Raw genomic sequence first — 20,937 nt, forward strand, 5'->3', positions numbered from 1 at the left:
TCTGCATTGATTTGAACACAGAATTTTCCAGATAGGGTGAATCTGGTACCAATAGCAGAAGACTTATGGAACCTTGAAGTTTAATAGAATTTTATCCGGATATAAACCTTTGTGGATTAGAGCCCACTTCCTCTGACGCTATGAGTGGGTTCTTAAATTTGCAGTCATATTATGTAGGATGTTTGGGGATGGGGTGAGATCCAGCAAGGTCAAAGGCCTGGCTGTAAAGGATGAAATGTAGTTATGTAAAACTGAAACCTAATTTTGGGGGGGGGGAATACCGTGACACTTCATTGGCTCCAAAACTTTGGGACTTCCTCCCCAGGGAGATTTGGCTGTCTCCCTCTGTCATTGTTTTTTGTTTCGTTTGGGGATCCCCAGTAAACTCTCATACCTCCCTGACTGTGTGTGTGCTTATATATCTACATGTGCATTTATATATACATTTACATGTTATTTTAATCTATTAAATGTTTTCATATCTGTGACTGGTTGCCTTGGGGATCCTGTTTTGGTGAAAGGGTGGCACATAAATATTTACATAAATAAAAATAGATAGTTATGCTAAGCTAGTTAACAGCTGGGGTGTTGCAGGTTTTGTTACGATACAGAACTTTTTGAGTTTACAACGTGCGCCTTGATTCTACCTGCTATACTGCGCTGCATATTTTTTGCTGCCGTTAACAGAGCTATCTCTGCTCAGCGTGCAAAGATAAATGAATTTCCCAAATCAAACTGAAAACCAAGGGGTGTGTGTTGTTCTAGTATTTCTGTCTTTATTTTTGTCCCCCACATTTGGCATCCACACCCTGCCCATCAACCCTACTGTGTTTCTGTCTCTCTCTATCCCCTAGTGACTTGGTGGTAGCCAAGTCACTAGGGGTGGACACCAGCATGACGTCCTAAGGAGCTATATGGGACCGTTAGGGTCGTATTTTTGAGCCGCAATGCAGTAGGAAGGTTTCTGGCACATCCACAACTTAAGGGATTGCTGATGCTGTCAATAGCTGTGCTATTTTCCTACACAGTTCCAAGCCAAACAGGCATGGTTGGGGCTCTCTTTCCCAGCAAAAAGACTGCAGATAATTCCTTCCGAATTATTTTTTACCTTCTCCTCAATTTTTTGGCTGTCTCTTCTGCCAATGCTTTGAAAAGTTTCTTGATGAGAACAAAAACAGACAGATCCTTGCAGAGGAGTGGGACATTATTTTATAAGGTTTTGATACATTTGGAAATCTTGCAGTTCCTTTGTGATTGCAAAGTCAACACTTAAGCACAAAAACCAATGTAATGCCATGGGGTGAAGCTGCCTGATATTTCAGGTGAGAGCGTGTCTTGTTGGTTATGAGATCCATGGAGGTAGTAATTCAAGACTGCCTACATTTATTTTAATGAGATTGCATCCTGTAATCTTCTTTCCATGACAGATTTGAGAAGAAAGAAATGTACTGTCCTCAAGTGATTAACTTGGCTAGCACTTGTGTGAGTCTGTTTTGAGATATGATCTTATAATGTGTAATTGTCTTGCTTTGGTTTGTATTGATGCAGATTTTTCAACTTCAACAGTGCAAAAACCTTCGATTTATCAGGAAGAGCCTTGTTGCTGATTGAATTGGATGAATATGCTTGGCTACCAACCCCCCTTCCCAGTAATAGAGAATTAATATTAAAAATTGATTATAGTCAAGCAGTTCTAAATGAACTGTGTGGATTAGTATGCAGCTAGTATTGATGTTTTGAAAACTGAAGTATACTCTTTAATATGCCCCATAGGGAGTACGAGGAAAATGATTAGAGATTTTTAATGATTAGAAAATCTTGCCCATTTAAGGTGAGTTTGGAGAAAAGTGATGTATAAATTCAGTTAATCAAATACACTAATGTACATCATTTTCCTACTATAGCTTGTAAAGATGAGTGTGTCAAATTTAGATGAGGCAGACCCAGGTTCAGTCCTTACTTAGCTATGAAGCTCACAGACTGCCATTGAACCATAAAGTATCTCTCAGCCTAATCTACCTACTAGGGTTGTTGAGAGGATAAAAGAGGTGTGTGGTCCTTGAAGGAACTGATGAGGATATACATATCACAATGTCTTGATACAGAGCCACCAAAAATTATCTGAGCTCCTTTGCTGGTTAGAATTCTTAGCTTTAAGGAGATGGTTAGAATTTTGAAGCTGATCTGTTAAGAAAACTGCTTAACATTTCTGGATGAATTACTTGTGAAAAGCTGAGCTGATAATAGTAAAAACACTGTTTACACATAGCACTGCATTGTTTGAATGTGTGCATTGTGCTTTTTAAATTTTTTATTTATATAGGGACCCAAAGTGGCTTACATCTTGCTCCTCTCCTTTTTTTCCTCACAACAACCCTGTGAGGCAGGGTAATCTGAGAGTGTGTTACTGGCCCAAGGTGACTCAGCAAGCTTCCATGGCAGAGAGGGAATCAAACCTGGGTCACCCATATCCTAGCCTGTCACACTAGTCGCTACATCTCACTTGTGTGTTTTGCAACATGCATCATTGAAATAAGGTTTACAACCGCCTTGTTGGTTAAGCCAGTGTTACCTCCTTCTTTCACACGGAGAATAAGGAACAGTAGTTCTAAAGCTGTGCACCATCCGACATGGAACGTCACTGAACTGCAAGCATGTGACAGTAAGTCATATGATATCACAGCCACACAACTTATGTGAGCTAGGGTTAAACCTGGACAGGAGTGAAAGTAAACTGGTGCAGAACGGTGGTAGGAAAGTGGTTATGTCCCATCTTCTGCTTTGAACCCCCCCCCCCCAAGAAAGAGTACTGGTAAATGTATGTTACTTTCCCCCACTGAACCTTGGCAATGCAATAAGGTTCTAAGACTGAGCCTTGGCTTGGATGGATCCTCCTTACTTCTGGATCAGTTGCAAAGAAGGTCATTTTATATTACTAAGGCAAACTTTTGGTGCTGAAGAAATTACTCATTTTTATCTGTTTATTTGATGTATCTTGTGAAAAAACTCCTGACCTTTATACAGAGGCAGTTTTCAGCCATAGAAGGATATCTTTTATGTTTATTTACTCAATCGCTTGGGTAAAATCTGGGAAGTGCTTGGTGTTTCCAAATCTTTCTCTGTCTCTTGTGACACATTCCTGACCTTTTCCTTCATTGTGTGAAGCACCCTTGTGTGGGATTTTGACCTTTTATGGTATCCCAGGGCCGGCGTCAGGGGTGGACATTGTGGCTTTCAATCTGCACAGCCTGCGGGTAGGCCAGGGATGAGCCTAACCAGAAATAAGCCCATCTCCTCCCACCAGGACTGGGGCAATTACAAAGAAAGCACCTGTGATATTGCCAGGGGTCTTTCTGGCAGTCTTCCATTCATGGTAGAAGAGGCACACAAAAAGAGCAGAGAATAATTCCTAGCACAGATTGTATATATGTGTATGATGAAGCAGCACTCTAGGGTGTGCACTATAGGGCATCTTATACAAAAAAAACCTTTGGAGCTTAGTAGTGCAGTATCTGCAACTTTGCATATCAGATCTAAAGTCTTTCAGCTTATAACGACAGAGAGCAGGGCTTTTTTTCTGGGAAAAGAGGTGGTGGAACACAGTGGTGGAACTCAAGAGCGCACAATGATGTCACTTTGTGTCAGCTGGAACAAGGGAGGAGTTTTTTAAAGTTTAAATTGCCCTCAGTGAAAATGGTCACATGGCCGGTGGCCTTGCCCCCTGATCTCCAGACAGAGGGAAGTTTAGATTGTCTAAACCCCCCTTCTGTCTGGAGATCAGGGGTCGGGGCCACCAGCCATGTGACCATTTTCAAGAGGTGCCAGAACTCCATTCCACCGCGTTCCAGCTGAAAAAAAGCCCTGTTAGAGAGTGTTGGACTAGGATATGGGAGAACCAGTTTAAAAACCTCCATTCTGCTGGGACACTCATTGAATGAACTTGGGTCAGTCACTCTCTCCCAGTTCAACCTGTCTCAGAGTTGTGAGGGTAAAATCAATGAGGGGAGGAAGGACCAAATAAATACATAGCCTCAAGAAAAGGGCACAATTTTTGTGCTGTGCCTTGCAAATAAACCCGCTCCAATGCACTGCACCATTTTATTAACCGAGTCCTCACCAGTTGAAAATATCCATAACTTCTTATGCCATGAAGGTTTGTTGAAAGTTGCACACAGCATGCTAATACTGTTTGTCTTGCAGAAAGTTGTACAAAATATTACTGAAAGCTAACCTTCAGTCCCCTTTCTGAGGAAAAAGTGGTAGGGTACGTGTTTTAAAATAATTAGGATATGCAGCCTCGCCTTCCTCATAACCACAGCCTGAACTGGTGCAGACCTAGAAAAGCCGCACCATGGGGTTCTGCTGCTTTTTTGCATAAACTGGACTTTTCTACATAGAATCCACTGCAGATGAAAAGGTTTCGCATGGAACATCATTCTTTAAAGTTGCGATTTGTTTGCTATTATGAATAATTTTATTTCTTCATCTCTTTTGTATAAACAGGCTTTTTATTTATTGTTTAGGTGATCTAATTTACCAAGCTCAATCACAAGATGAAGGTGCTCTTGTAACTGCAGCCGGGAATTTTGGATTCATCTTTAAATCTCGTACCCCAAGACGATCGCAGTAGAAGAAATGAGTAGACTTGTGACGATCCAGCTCTTGGCAATTTTGGATTTCAACAATACCCGGAAAAGAATGTCTGTAATTGGTACAAAATGTGCACATGTACTGCCTCTCTGTCTTATATTTGTGTTTTTGAAATCACACAACTGTATTCACCTCATTGGCTACTGCGGGGCAGAAATACCCTAATATGAAAATTGTATAGGCTTATGACCAAACTAGATGAACATTTGACGCAAGTTCCTGTGACTGGATTCACAGTCATAATTGCTGTTAGGGAACTTGTGTCAAGTGTTGCCAAACCTGCTTCATCTTGGGAATATGGCATGGGAGGAGGAAGGGCTTCCATCCTTCTCTCCTGCATTGCTTTCTGGAGCCAAAAAGGGATGTGTAGGGCAAGCACGCACGCACCATGGCCATTTTGGCTTGAGGAAATGGCGCTGGATTTTTTTTATGTTAATGAAGATATATTTCTGTATCTCTGTAAAAAGTTACTTCTTTCTTCTAAGTTTATAAAATGTTCACATAAGTTTTTAAAAGTTTAAAAAGGAATAAAACAAGTGTAATCCAGCCAGAAGAAATTATGGAAAGCAGAGTGGAGATTTTTTTTTAATCACAAGATTAAATTTACACTTTCAGTAAAGTGTTATAGTGTAGCAAGATGCAATAGCAATGTAATTTAGCTAAGATGACTTATAATGTTTTATTTATTGGGTTTAAAAAGATTTAATTACGTAGCGTGATGGGGCATTGCCAGTCAAGCATCATTTACGCTCTTGATCTCTCTGAGGATTAAGGGATTAAAGTAAGTGTGAAGGTTTTTTATAACAATTGTTTGAAGTTTTCTCTGCATTCTGAATTGTGATGGCAAAGTGACAGCCGTCCTCAACAAATATAAACCCCACACAACCACAACTCCTGGATGGTAACCTTTCAGGATATAACCCACACAAGGAAAATGTCACAATGAAAAATCCTCCTTCAAGTCGATCATTGATTGTGTTTAAAGATGAAGAGTAAAAATAGCATACAAAGTGAAAACTCTTGATACTGGGCCAGGCGATGACTTTTCTGTGTAAACGAACTACTGCTCTGTTTATTCTACCCAGTGTGGAAGCCTCTTTTGCATTGGCCTTGTTTGAACTGTACTCCACCCTGGTTGCTCAGAGTGGGTTTTGTGCGTTTTGTCTTCCAGAGTTAACAGAAGGCAATAAGAACAGAATATAAGCACACTCCATGGATAGAAAACTGTACTGTATCACTTTGATCCTGGATGGATTCTTAAAATATGGTGTTTGTAGCTAATTAGGAACCTGAATTATGAACGTTCACCCACGTCAAAAATCTTCTGGTAAGAACATAAGGTTCTTGCCTTGCTGGATCACGAAGTGCTCTGCCACGTTATCCAGTTTATTCTGATTTGACTATTATTTTTATTAGCTGAAGGGAATCCTCAGTACAGCGTATACAATGTAATCAAAAACCTCTAATATTCATTGAAACCAGAAAAACACTGCAGCAATCATCCGGATTAATAGTAATATTCTAAAAAAAAAGGCCAAACAGCCAACCCCATGGTCTGGCCCATGGGACTATGCCTCAGGCGTTCTTCAGACTCCATAATTCTCTGTTTTCTTCCCTCTCTTCCCTGTCTGGAAGTTCCATAGTTAGCCTCCAAATCATAACTGGAATCTAGAGTTTAAAGTGAAGTTGCATCGTTTGGCATTGGAGGCAGGCCATAGCTTGACTGTGGCAATTGGTGTGCGTGAACAAGGAAGTGCGGGAGGGAGTTGGAGCACGGGAGAGAGAAGGCGGGGACTGAGCCTCAGCTGTGGCCCAATGGCCAAACCACGGAGATCGCTCTGTCAGCATCTCTTAGGCCACAGTGCCTAAAGGGAAACTTCCATGTTCAGACCCAATAGACCAGTTGCAGCAGAGGGAAAGGACTGCTGTCCCGCCTTGCTGGCCTACTGGGGACATTCTCAGGCCTTATATCTCCCTTGGGAAGGAAGCGATTAAGATTCCTATTTTTAAGGAGGCAAATTAAAGTGATTAACAAAGCAGTCTTGAGCAGAGTCCATTGAATTCGGTGGGCTTAGAAGTGTGTCCCTCTGTTAAGTATTGCACTGTGTTCTTTTCCTACAAGAAAAACAATGGCCCGTTTCACACTGCTTACCTGCTGCCGCAACATCGCGCAAAAAATGCAGAAGATAGCATCTCCTCACGAGAGTTTTGCGCGACATTGCACAAAACTCTCATGAGAAGGAGCTATCTTCCGCATTTTTAGCGTGATATTTCGCGACGTTGCGGCAGCAGGTAAGCAGTGTGAAAAGGGCCATTGTTTGTTAGTGCATATCTGTTGTATGTCTCATTTGCCTGTACCCTAGTAAAAATTGTCCAGGTCTTCACTGTTACTTCTTCTCTTTCATTCCCAGTTCAGAACCTGGGTGGACAGATAACACTTTATTCTAAAGGTACAGACGCTATTTTATTTGAGACACTTCATCCATCCAGTAAAAGTCTAATGTCTTTAACTTCAGACCATCTTAAGGTATGTGCTGATTCGAGAGTATGATGCCCAGAATGGTATTAAGTATAAATGAAACATGAAGGGATACCTTTAAACTTCAATATGGTTTCCACAAGCAGCAGATCACATAGTAAAACTGTAATAGGATTAAACTCTGGCGGGTGGGAGGGCATGATTGAATGGTCCCCAACCCCGCTAAGATCTGTTTGTATATAAAACATACCATATGAGGAAGAAAAGGCTAGGTAAGCTACAACCTTTCTCCCTGACATGCTGATTGGGAAAATACATGCGTGATTGTGCCATAAACACAAATCTTTGCAATTCCTCACCTGTAATTTAAAATGGTACTGTCAAAGAACATTTTCATCTAATGAACGGCTGAATACCATTTGCTCAGGGCAACAGAAGGGATGGTTTAAAGACAAGCTTGGATAATTTCCAGTATAGGCATGATTTCACAGGTAATTGTTGTATTTAAAGGTACTCTAACAAACTACCTTTTGCTCAGTTATAGCCTAATGTGAACATCGAAAGAAAACCAGATAAAGTTCTCATTTCCTTTCAAAAAAATAGAACTCATGCTCTCTGTAAGTGTCCAGATTTAACACAAACCATTCCACAATTCTATAACCAAAATATGCCTTTGACATTTAGTATACAGCATGATGGTTTAGTAATATTGGTTACAAACATAACTATTGTTATTTGTCTCTGTAATCGAGATTTCTTGGCTTTCCTGTAATCTTTTCCAGAAGTTCCCTTTTTGATGAAAGGAAGGCTAGAATCGCATCCATTTGAATTTTGCAGCAAAAATGTAGAGACCTTGATTTCTTTATACACCCAATTAAGGGAATATATTTACATTAAAAATACACAAAATTATTCTAAACATCTCTTATTTTCCTAGTGAGCTGAATGGATTCTGTGGCATTTTTCACTGTATTTTGAATGTCTGCTATGTTTGCTTGTTCTGATTTCTTTTAGTTTGCTAAATTATAATATATTTGTTTACTGGAATGAGAAACACTCAAATGTTAATTTAATTTTTGAGAGCAGAGTGTTACAAACCACTCACAGTTTACACCAGCGCCAGCCTCCACAAGGTCATGATCCAAATATGTTTGCAATTTTCACAGTAAAAGTCGAGTTTGCTGAATTCTTAAGAAATTTGTCCTGTGTATGTATATATAAATTAACCCAATAGATTTTGGATAATAAAACAAAATGACGTGCTCTTTGCAGTCTATAAAATGGCTCCAACTTAGTGCCATCAGAACAATAAACTCCAGTATTCAAGAAACAAGAAAGGGAGAATCTAAATTCCTGATTCACTAATTCAAGAGCTTGACACTGGCTTAACTAGAAATTACATTTTTGCACTGGTTGTACTCAGGTTCCCGTTTTTACTTCCGTTCCGACATACGCTGTCTGAACTGAGAACTCCATTTCTATAGGCTGAGGAGCCCAATTCAGGTTGGAGCCAAAATGGACAGAGGGAACTCTGCTCTGTCCTTGCTGTTTTCCTTACCTGAAATAGCCTGGGGGGATGTTGTATAATGTTCAAGTGCCTTCAGCTTTGTATAACATTCAAGCGCCATAAGTCTGAAGATTTTTTTGTTTCTTAGGTTAAGAATGTGGATATTGAAGTTATTCCACAGTCAATTTCTCCTCCCTCCTTTTTTGTCACTCTGCACAAGCTGCTGTGAAGATTTCCAATATTTAACATCTTTCCAAAACTTGGATCTTAGCCACGTTCCTGCCATAATGAACATGTTCTAACTCATTATTCCCGGCCTTCTGAAAGCTGAAGTATACTTTCTTTTCTGAAATAAAAATCGGAAGCATGATTCCTTCTTGCACCTGAGCTAGTTTACTTTTACAGTGTCTATAACTGGGAACCACTGGCTCTTCCAGGAGTTCGCTCACTTTGTGAGTTACCTAGAGAAGCAGGGTTCTTACTGCCCCTCCTCCATTTCTACTTTCAGACTGGATTCACATGTGTCACTAAAATCTTCTTTCAGCCTCATCCTCTTATTTATTTTCTTTTACCTAATTGTTATTTTATTGTTTGTTAGCTGAAACATTGATAACCCTGCATTCCCAAGCACAATATTCTCCAAGTGTGTCTGCATAAAACTTAGAACCAGGGCTTTTTTTCTGGGAAAAGAGGTGGTGGAACTCAGTGGGTTGCCCTCGGGGAAAATGGTCACATGGCTGGTGGCCCCGCCCCCTGATCTCCAGACAGAGGGGAGTTTAGATTGCCCTCTGTGCCGCCAAGCAGCGTGGAGGGCAATCTCAACTCCCCTCTGTCTGGAGATCAGGGGGCGGGGCCACCAGCCTTGTGACTATTTTCAAGAGGTTCTGGAACTCCGTTCCCCCGCGTTCTTGCTGAAAAAAAGCCCTGCTTAGAACTACAAATAACATAATAAAAGGCAATTAGAGACTCATACAAGGAACCATAGAGCCCACATACTAAATACCTTGAGTTGTGAAAAATAGAAGAGTGGGTGTGAGCATTTACAGAGCGCTTTCCCTTCCTTATTGAGGACAAAGTCACATGTTACAAAGACATATTTTGGAAGTATACGCCTCTGCTGCGTATGTGAGCCCAATTTGGACTGGGTCTGCAGCATGCAGGGAGAGGATGCTGAACCCCCTCCTCCACGTTACACCGTTTTCCCAACCTGAAACAACCCCAGAGAGACACTGTTTGCCCACTGAAGAAACTATAGCTGTCAGAACATGATAATTTTCCCAGTGGGGCAAATAACAGCTCCATGGAGTTTTAAGCATCATTTTTCTAGACACTGTGGCCCCACCCCAAATGAGGCCCACATGTACCTGGGAGACATAGAACTTTGCTCTCTTCCATTGGCAACGAAATTTGTACACGTTTGCAAAATGATGTCTCTGCTTTCCGTTGGGGTAAAATTATCCTCAAAAGGTCCATGAAACCACCCATCTCCATATTCTTTGGTTCACTAATCAAGTTGATGGGGACTCTGGCTTTCCAAAATTGTTATAAGCATAGGGTATGGAATGCCAGAACATGCACAGAGACCAAAGTTAGAAATCACTGCATTTTTGTGTCTTTCTTTCACATAAAATATTCACATTGTATTTTTGCAACAAGAAAATGTAGCTGTGGGAAGAAGAAGAGTCTCCAGTTTCATGTCCTAGTAAACTAGGGGCCAAGCTACAAGCAATGAATAGTGATTTAGTGGAGTGCAAGTGGAGGGCAAGTGAATAGAGAGGAATACACGTGAGTCTGTTCACTTGCCGTTCAAGTGTCATTCGTCACTTGTAGCTTGGTCCTAGGGCTCTCCCTCCCTAATATGGGAAAGTTTGCATGGGTTGGTGACTCTGTAGCTTAAAAGGAGAATAAGTGTGAAATAATAAACGGCTTTTTCAATCAGCATATATTTTACAGCGCTTGTTCTTTTGTAATGATCACCTAATAGGAATTCGCTGGAGAAGTCTTTCGAACTTTAATGCTGGCATACAAAAATGTGAGCGAAGAGCAATTTCAGGAGTGGTTTAAAATGTATCAGAAGGCAAATGCTTCACCAGATCGAGGTAAACTTCTTGCTTTAGCATATAATGAAATTGAAGGAGACATAGACATTTTTAATTAATAAATACATATAATAAATTTAAGTAACATTACTGAGGTAGCTTAGAGGCTGATATATAAAGCAGGATGTCTTCAGTTCAAACCCCATTTATTTATGTCATTTTATGTCATTTATGGTCCGCCTTTCTCGCGGAGACTCAAGGCAGATTACACAGTGTGAGAGTAGTAGAGTCAGTATCAAGGACAATTTCATATTCTCATGAAGTCTCCATTGCCGCTGCTCAGCTGCAAAATTAACTTCCTGTATTGTTCCGCCAGACTTCCCCATTGCTGGCTTTTAGAAGGGCTGTGAAAACTTCCTTGATTTTGGAAGGCACAGTGTGTTGGTTTACTGGGCCCTCAGGAAGAATAAGGTCTTCCCCAACATCTTCTGTCTGAGATCATTATATGAAGATGCCTCTGACCAAATCCAGCATGCGAAGTGTGTGCCTGACCCTTGAACGAGAGCTCTTCCATTGGTGCCTCTGCTCCATTATCTTAGGGTCTTTCCACAACAGATGTTTAACCACCACTTCAGTGCCAAATGGCACTGTTTTTTCTCTCCGCTTCCTCCTTTTACTGTTTGTTACCTTTTCTGCATTTCTCTGGTTGTCATCTCAAATGATAGCTCCTTGCACCAATGTTTCAAAGGAAGTTGTCTTTGTGCTTGTGTTTCAAAAATGTGTCTTTAAGAGTTATTGTAGGCTGACTGTTTAATGGTACTGTCAGTTTATCCATTCTGCTTTCGTACAAAGTCACAAGGTGCCACTGCTATAGAAGACAAATTACAAGAAGGAGTTGCAGAAACTATTGCTAGCGTATTGCTAGCCAACATTAAGATCTGGGTCCTGACAGGAGACGAGCAAGGTAATTGTATGGTTCTCTCCAATAATTCGACCTCTGAAAGGATAATGGAAGACCCTAATTCTGGTTAACTGGGTGCAAAGAACAATGAAAACAAGAATCTATCCCATGGGTATCTCCAGGGCTTTTTTTCTGGGAAGGGGTGGTGGAACTCAGTGGGTTGCCAGCACAGGGGGCAACTTCTGGCAGGAAGTGGTGCCCCTGGTACCACATGCGCATGCACAAAGTGCACGCACGCTTCTGGGACTGCTCAATGATGTCACTTTGGGTCAGCTGGGAGGACTTTTTAAAAATTTAAATAACCCTCAGCGAAAATGGTCACATGGCTGGTGGCTCCGCCCCCTGATCTCCAGACAGAGGGGAGTTTAGATCTGGAGGGCGATCTAAACTCTCCTCTGGAGATCAGAGGGCGGGTCCACCAGCCATGTGACCATTTTCAAGAGGTGCCGGAACTCCGTTCCACCGTGTTCCAGCTGAAAAAAAGCCCTGGGTATCTCTATCACACAAATATAAATTGCTGTGCCTTCTCACAGGCACTGTAGTTCTAATAGCACTCTCACCAAACTACAGTTCTCAAGATTCATTGTGGGAAGCCCAGATAATTAAACTGATATAAAACTGATACATTTGTAATGTACATAGACCCATGGATCTTTGAGGTCCAGGCTGAGATCTTTAATTCCATTGCAGAGCCCAAGCACCGTTTCTCTGGGCCTGCTACCAACTTTGTAACATGGACTGTCCCATACATATAATCTCATGTGTCATGAAAACAAAAATTCTGTTTTCATCACAGAAATGGGCTTGGAGCCGTGGTCCCCCCTGGCCCACGATGACCCTGGTTAAAGTGCATACATTTTCCAGTCCATGTCTGGAAACAACATAATGCATGAACTGAGAGGCCTTTGGCCAGTTATTTCAGCCCTTATGGATATTTGGATCTGCCGAGATTATTCTAAAATAGCTGAATCTGTTTATTTTTTTGGCCCAGTACCGACTTTTGCTCCTCTTTTCTTTGCTATGCTCATTCTGTTAATCATCACAGCAAGGAGGGGAGGAAATTGACTCTTGGAATTTGCCTTTGCGACTATCTCATGTATTCTGTTCTATTATTTATGGATCCAAGTACACAGAGCACACTACATAAATGGTCTCATTTGGCTGCATTTTGGTTTACATATCTCTTGGAATTGACACTTTCCATTAGTTTGCAAGAGGGAGAAGATTAACACGTACAACTGCTAGTTTTTCTTGCTCTGTTTTGAACAGGGTCATTACTAAAAAAGATAAATAGCCTTGCCCATCTCATGGGTATTATAAAGCCAGCCTAAAAAATTCTACTTGTCTCGTCTGTTGGTGGAGATTCTGATTTTCCACAAGGTGACAATGAAGGGAAAGTTAAAAAAAAAACTCTTCTTTTCTGGTTTGTTTTCCATTTTAGGCCTCAGTATAGAGACTAGTAATTTCTTTCCTGTGGGGTGGTAACTTTTGTAATTTTACTGGCAAGGCTGGCGCATTCAGGGTTGCTAGTCTTCGTGTGGGGCCTGGAGTTCTCCTGGAATTATAAAGAACAACTGATCTACAAACGGCATCAATCACTTTCCCTGGAGGAAATTACAGGTTTGGAGGGCAGACTCTATGGCATCATGTCCCTGCCTTCCTCCCTCCCCAAACTGTGCTTTCTCCAGGCACTGTCCCCAAGTTTCCAGGAATTTCACAAGCTGGAATTGGCAACGCTAGGTACATTGTCACTGGGCTTGCCATAGATAATGTTCCGTACATCCCCTACATTGTCAGTGGTATACACTGGTATACCACTGACAACCAGACCTGGATGCCTTATTCAATGAGTAGACAATACTGACCTCGATGGACCAAGAGTTTGATTCAGTATAAGGCATTTTCATGTGTATGTTTATGGGAGGAGCCACAACACGTGCTGTTTGTATATTGCCCAGGGTTTCTCTTGTTATCCGAGCAGTAACATGAAAGGATGCATTCCTATGCTGCAAATGTGATATGAGAAATGGCCTTAAGAGAATCTATATTTCACAGCCTTCTTTATAATAATAATATTATAATAACATTTGGTTTATATACTGCCCTTCAGGACAACTTAATGCTCACTCAGAGCGGTTTACAAAGCATCTTCTTATCTCCACAACAGCAAATGCTCTAAGAGCCAAGCTACAAGTGACATTTTTCACGTGAAGGACACTTGATCATTTTTGCAAGTTTTTCTGGGAACTGAAGTCCCTCTCCCCTGCCCCTTTTCCTTCTGTTCCTTCCCCTCTCTGTTAGAATCGCTGCCTGAAGAGCCAGAGAAAGCCAGTGGCAACAGCAGCGTTTGCAAATTGTTCCTCCAGTCACAAGCCTGCTCTCAACGATCTTTGGGGGCGGGCAGCTGCAACTTTCTCCCTTCCCTGGGTGTCCTGCTCAGCTTCACCGACATGTCAGCTTTCTCCAGGGCAGCTCCCCGGGAGCAAGACGATTTGCAAAACCTGCTGCCGCCGCTGGCTTTCTCTGGCTCTTCAGACAGCGATTCTAACAGAGAGGGGAAGGAACAGAAGGAAAAGGGGCGGGGGAGAGGGACTTCAGTTCCCAGAAAAACTTGCAAAAACGATCAAGTGTCCTTCACGTGAAAAATGTCACTTGTAGCTTGGCTCTAAGAGAGTTCTGAGAGAGCTGTGACTGACCCAAGATCACTCAGCTGGCTTCAAGCAGAGGAGTGGGGAATCAAACCCAGTTCTCCAGATTATAGTCCCACGTTCTTAACCACTACACCAAACTGGCTCTCTTATGTAAAGTCTGGCAGAAATGTTTGCTCTCCAGAACTAGAAAGGCGATTTTGACGAATTATAGTTTGATGTTAGGATGGATGCAGTCTCGGTGATTTTAAAATCAGACCATTCTTAATTATTTTTATTTTTAGAAACAGCTATGAACATTGGTTACTCCTGTGACATGTTCACTGATGCCTTGGGTGCAATTTTCATAATGGATGGTCACACAAGGAAGGACGTGTGTGAAGACCTTAGGTAACAATGTGTTAGAGTAAAATAAAATTAGAATGTCGCTTAAAATTCTTGGTGGTGCCAGTTGTTACATCGCTCCCACTTTCTGATGCGTGTTAAACATGCTGAAAAGTAAATTTGCAGATATCCCCTATGGTTGTTGCACAGTTTTCAGGTGTTTGAGGAACCCACCACATCTGAGTTCCCCTTTTAGAACAGTATACCAAATTTGGAAATTGGAAAGGTTAATTCAATCATGAGTTTGCTTTCCACAGCAAAATAACTTAAACTGCCCTCTGCATGAGCTGCTGGCTGCTGGCTTGCTAGTCTTCAGAAAACAGACCAAGATGTTTTTTCCCTGCAATTTTCGTGTGGACAAAAGGTCAGGGAGCTCCTGCCTCATCTTAGACCTTCATATCCTGAAAGAGTTTATAATTTCCAAAAGGTTTCAAATGTTGTCGTTAAAAGACATTTTTCCCTGTTACAAAGTCAAGATTGGTTTGTTAATTGTTACTGTCAATTTAAAAGATGCATATTTTCATATTCCAGTTAACGTTCACTACAGAAAGTTCCTTCATTTTCATCATGGATCCAAAAGATTCCAATACAAGGTTCTTCCTTTCAGCCAGTTTGGTGTAGTGGTTAAGAGTGGTGAGACTCTAATCTGGAGAACCGGGTTTGATTCCCCACTCCTCCACTTGAAGCCAGCTGGGTGGCCTTGGGCCAGTCACAGCTCTTCCAGAGCGCTCTCAGCCCCACCCACCTCAGGGTGATTGTTGTGGAGATAATAATGACATACTTTGTAAACTGCTCTGAGTGGGTGTTAAGTTGTTCTGAAGGGCGGTATATAAACTGAATGTTATGAGTTATTATTATCTGCCCCTTGTATTTTTTACAAAAGTCATGGCAGTAGTGGTCAGCCACCTCTGAGAGAAAGGGTGTACTATCTTTCCTTATCTAGGTCCTTTCATACAGTCATCAAAGAACAAAACGAATTCAAAGACTGTTAGGTTTTCTGGCCTCTCTGATAGTTCCGTTCGCCAGGCTGAGGCTTTGCCCCCTGCAGAACTGGTTCATCAGAGAGCCAAGCTACAAGTGACGCCTGACACAGGTTGGACACTTGTCAGCTTACCTCAAGTTTTGATGGGAAATGTAGGCATCCTGGTCTTACAGCTTGACTCTCCATTTAACTTAAGTTTACAGAACCCCCCCCCCCACACACACACCCAGTGGAGGGGAAGGGGGGCGCCCGGTGAGAGCCCGACGGCTGCACTCCCCTCCCAACCGCATGTTCTCCCTCCCATAGACTGCCGCTCTGTAAACTTCAATTAAATGGAGAGCCAAGCTGCAAGACCAAAACGCATACATTTCCCATCAGAACTTGAGGGAAGCTGACAAGTGTTAGGCGTCACTTGTAGCCTGGCTCAGAGTGTTCCATCCACACTGGCAGAACCCGTACAAGTGGTTCTCAGTTCCAAGCCTCATTCATAGGTCCCTGAGTTGGTGAAACAATACACCGAACCTATTAGTGGGGACTCTCTTCAGTTCTTCCCCAGTTCACGTTTCAATTTACACAGATGCCTCCCTGTCGAGATGGGGGGGGCATGTTCAGGGACCACCCAAGTAAAGGGGGTTTGTTCCCATTAAGAATCCAATATGCACATCAACCTCCTAGAGCTCAGAGTGATACAGTATGCTCTGAAGGCTCTGCTTTATCTAGTGGAGGACAGGAATCTTCTGATGTGCACGGACAATACAACTGCCATGCATTACTTGAACAGTCAAAGGGGCACAGCTTCCCAGCTGTCTCCCAGGAATCCTGATTGATATGGGAATGGGCTATCCAGCATCGAGTCTCTCTCTTTGCCATACACATAGTGGACAAGGAAACGTTCTGGCAGATGCACTACATCACTCAAAATCCCAGAACTACAAGTGGTCCATCCATATGGACTTCCTTTGCCCTGTTTTTACAAGATGGGGTTATCCCACCATAGATCTGTTTGCCACAGACCTTGACAAACGATGTGCTCGATAATGCTCACAGGCAGGAAAGAGGAAGTCCTCTCTCAGGGATGCTTTTCAGGTCCCATGATTGGGCATCCTCCTATATGCATTTCCTCCTCTTATGATACTAACACAGTCTGCCCAGAAGAACACCTGATGAACAAGAGTTACAGGTAAGTGCAACTCTGTTTAACACTGAACCATGAGTTGTTTCTTTTGCTGGCAAAAATGGTAAGAGAAGTTGTGGCAGCGTTCAAGGTTCTCCACTGTAACTAAATATCTATTCTTTGGTTTAGTTCAGACCTTTCACAAACCACAGTTTGTTTTTTAACTTCAGTTAGTTTGTGAAACCTGACAATTGTTCCCATCTTGGTTTACTTCAACAAATGCTCGTTTTCAAGTCTTTCTATCTATACCTCGGGAGGGCATTGCGAGAAAGCAAGCCAAGATTAAATCAGAGTTAAAGCAGCACATCTGCATTCAGACATCACATGAAACCACATTTAAGAGTAACTGTAGTTAAGAAAGCAACTTCAGATCCTGGTTTGAGAGAGACTAACTAACCATACCAATCATTCAGATGATCACACTAACTCATAGCTGGTTTAATTAAACCACAGTATTGCTTGATGTCTGAACTGAGCCTTTGTGTCCCAGCTCTCGTGTCATATATATCCATTATTGCTTTTTTAAAGGAAAGCGAAAGATCGTATCTTTGGACTAAAGAGAGGACATTCTACTGACTATGGACGTGCTGAAAAAATCCAGGATTCCAGGCAAGGCGTGGAAGAAACTGTCATGGGTGATTATGCATTAGTAATAAATGGACACAGCCTTGTGAGTTGAGTCGTTTCTGAATTTCTCTCTTTCCTCCCCGCTGCTAATAATCATCTCCCTTTTGGGGTTCAAACAATGTCAAATTTCTCTCCAGACTGTTTCTCTCAAGAACACATAAAAACAAAGCATGAGCTGAGCGGCAAGGAACAATTAGAAACGACATCTTAAATTTGGGGTGGCTTTTGGAATGGAAATCAAAGTAGTGACTTGGTTCAGCTTTAAAAAAAAACCCACAATGCTGTCTTAATTAGATATTCACCACTGGTATTGTTTAAGTGTTTGTGTGAGGAGAAGATCACAAATCATTGCCAATTACTTTGAAAAAGCAGCAAGGTAGAAACAACGGCCTAACACTGAATATGTTCCTGATGTTTGCTATTTGAGAACATACACTGACCCGAAAGTCATTACTGCTTCAAATTAATGTCATTAAGATACCTAAATATCTGCCTTTTTACAGGGAGACCAAAACACTTGGCTTTGGTTAAGAAACCTGGTTCTTGTCATAACACAAAAATACTACTTTTATTGCTGTGCTTGTATGTTGATCAGCTTCCAAAACTTGGAACAAATATCAAAAATACTTTTCTTGAATTGCAAAGACCATAAAAAGGTCTAGATGAACTTTGAATAGAGCTTGTTGTGAAGGCACAAAATAAACTTGGTACAATTGCTTTGATCTTTATTTTGGTATGGTTATTTTTTCCTTTTAAAGTTTGTAGACAAAACGTCTTTTTAAGGCACTTTTTAAATAGCAAAAGTGGGAGGACACAAATCCAGGACTCCAGCCATAGACAAAAATCCTCTCAACGTTTTTCATTTTCTTTCAGTATTGGAATTGTCCTCCTCCTTGTGCTTTAAAGGGTCTGCTTTGTCATCTGCTGTTTTGGATATACTCAAGAGCTAGTATTGTTCACTGAATTACTTTAATGTGAATTTTGGAAGTATGATATTATAAAACTGCACACTTTCGAGTTAGTGTGGTATAGTGGTTAGAGTATGGGACTAGGACCAGGGAAGACTGCATTCGAACCCCTTGCTCAACCATGGAAGCCTGCCAGGTGACCTTGGGGCCATCACGATCCCTCAGCTTAACCTAACCTCACAAAAATATTGATGTGATGATTAAGTGGAGGAGGGGGGAACAATGCAATAAGCCGCTTTGTGTCCCTGATCAGGGGAAAAGGCAGGATATAAACCTGCCTTGGGTGCAGGCCACAGCCGTGTAGGTGTAAGAGGCAGCCAGACCTGTTGCCTCCTCTCTCATCACTTCCTTCTGCCGATTTGGCACCCCAAAATGATCTCCAGAGGTAATGAATTAACTACTAAGAGACTCAATACAAATCCATGAATGAAATACTTAATATAAATCAATACAAAATGCACAATTTAATACCATTCAATAACAGATAAGTAAACCATTAGTTCGGGATACAAATCCAATAAGTGACTCCATGAAAAAACTAAGACCATCAATATAGGTACAAAGATTTTACATACAGTGCTGGACATTAGTAGCGTTTACAGTCCATGAATTGTGCTTGTAAGAATCTTTGTACCTATATTGATGGTCTTAGTTTTTTCATGGAGTCACTTATTGGATTTGTATCCCGAACTAATGGTTTACTTATCTGTTATTGAATGGTATTAAATTGTGCATTTTGTATTGATTTATATTAAGTATTTCATTCATGGATTTGTATTGAGTCTCTTAGTAGTTACCTCTGGAGATCATTTTGTGGCTATTCAGATATGGTTTTCGGAGGGGCCTCCTTTGTCGATACTGATTTGGCACCCCAAGCAGCCACTTGGCTTACTTGAGCAGTGGACCGGCCCCGTTCCCCACTTCTTGCAAGAGGAAGCTACTGAGCTGGACTAGATGCAGAACACAGTCATATTGTACCCCAAATGTCTTTGCTCTGGGGAGATGAAGGCCAGCATCAGTTGTGGCCCCCCCATCATGCACCAAATAAGATCAGCATAATAATAATTCTGGTGGTGTTGCAGAGTTGACAATTGGGCTTTGTTCTTCGTAAGATTGTTGATTGCTTTTGTTTACTTGCTAATTTCTGTTTTTAAGCTGCTCGTGTTCTATGATGTGTTGTAATGCTTATCTTTGTTTTTTTATTATGTAAGCCACTTGCGGGAGAGGGGTGGAGATATCTTATCTGAAAAGCAGGTCATAATATTTTAAATGAATAAATAGAACGCTGTTCCAGATCTAGTTAAGACTCTTGAAAATGCAACTGTATGCCAGATTCTTGATTCTCCTTCACAGGCCCACACGCTTGAAGCTGATCTGCAAAATGAGCTTTTGGAAGCTGCTTGCATTTGTAAAACAGGGATCTCAATCTGTTGTCGAGTAACACCCTTGCAGAAAGTGCAGATGGTAAAAGTGCTTAAGAAACATAGGAAAGCCATCACCTTGGCTGTCGGGGATGGATCCAACGATATTGGCATGATCAAAAGTAAGATGATTCTACATGAAAGGTAGGATGGGGGGGGGGAGTCCAGCCATATGACTTGTCTTCTGAAGCTCCCCTTCACATGAGCACAGTCCTGCCTCTGGAAGTATCACATCTGCTTTGAGATGGCCTTTGCTCATACTGGTTGGGTCACATCATTTTTATTTTGCATGCAGAAACTCTCAAGTTTGGTTTTCAGCATTTATGGTCAAAGGATCTCAGGCAGCGTTGCTGGGAACAGTATGAGTTCTTGAAGAGCAGTCAAAGCAATGCTGGAGCTAGACACAGGGGTGGACTGGAAATTTAAAATATCCTTACAGGGGCTATTTGACTTGGCCAGCTGTGTCCAGGATGTGTGTCGGCACACCCACTGCTGCTGTCCTCTACCGCAGCCAACTGACAGCATTGCAGCGTTGCAACTAGACAGCTGATATCAAGCATTGTTGCCACTGAAGGGCCTGAACCAAGTGGCTCCTGCGGGGCTGGCCGAGCTACTAACGCTCACCTCTGCTTCCCTCTGGCTGTCAACAGCCCCCCACCAGCAGCATCCCTGGTGAGCTTTCCCCTGAAGGTAAAATGGCAAGTCGTCCCTTGGCTTTGATGGTCAAGTATAAGAAAGTTTCTTCTGCTAGAAATATCTGAATCTTGAAATACTGTTGTTCTTCAAATGGCGTTCCTTAGTCAGATCTTTGGGGTGGGGTCCAAGGGAGAAGCTACCGCAGGATGGTCTCTTTTTTGGAAATAAGGACCATTTATTTGAATGCTCGGCCTTGTTACAAACTGAAGAGCTTGGCAAGAAGTCCTTTTCGAGTCTTGTGCTACTAATCACACCCTGGCAGGGACTAAAGTTTTTTGAGGAATGCCAGGAAACTTCAGGCCTCCAAACATTACAAAAATTCCAAAGCCTCTTGCGCATCATAGAAATCATACCCAAGCAATCCAAATTAAACAGAATTAATGTTCTAATTGCTCTTAGCA

The 20,937-nt window shown here is 41.8% G+C and overlaps 1 protein-coding gene across 1 annotated transcript in view; it reads left to right on the forward strand.

Annotated features, from left to right (window-relative positions):
* ATP8B4 (ATPase phospholipid transporting 8B4 (putative)) overlaps nt 1-20,937 on the forward strand; it is a 74,683-nt gene that overhangs the window by 38,539 nt on the left and 15,207 nt on the right. Inside the window, 8 exon segments of the mRNA XM_055002298.1 lie at nt 4,524-4,613; nt 4,616-4,711; nt 7,062-7,177; nt 10,621-10,787; nt 11,533-11,639; nt 14,569-14,674; nt 17,353-17,494; nt 19,773-19,962. Of these exon segments, the coding sequence (XP_054858273.1) occupies nt 4,524-4,613; nt 4,616-4,711; nt 7,062-7,177; nt 10,621-10,787; nt 11,533-11,639; nt 14,569-14,674; nt 17,353-17,494; nt 19,773-19,962 (1,014 nt within the window).

The sequence above is a fragment of the Eublepharis macularius genome, chromosome 18 (genome assembly GCF_028583425.1).
Source record: "Eublepharis macularius isolate TG4126 chromosome 18, MPM_Emac_v1.0, whole genome shotgun sequence".
Lineage (NCBI taxonomy): Eukaryota > Metazoa > Chordata > Lepidosauria > Squamata > Eublepharidae > Eublepharis > Eublepharis macularius.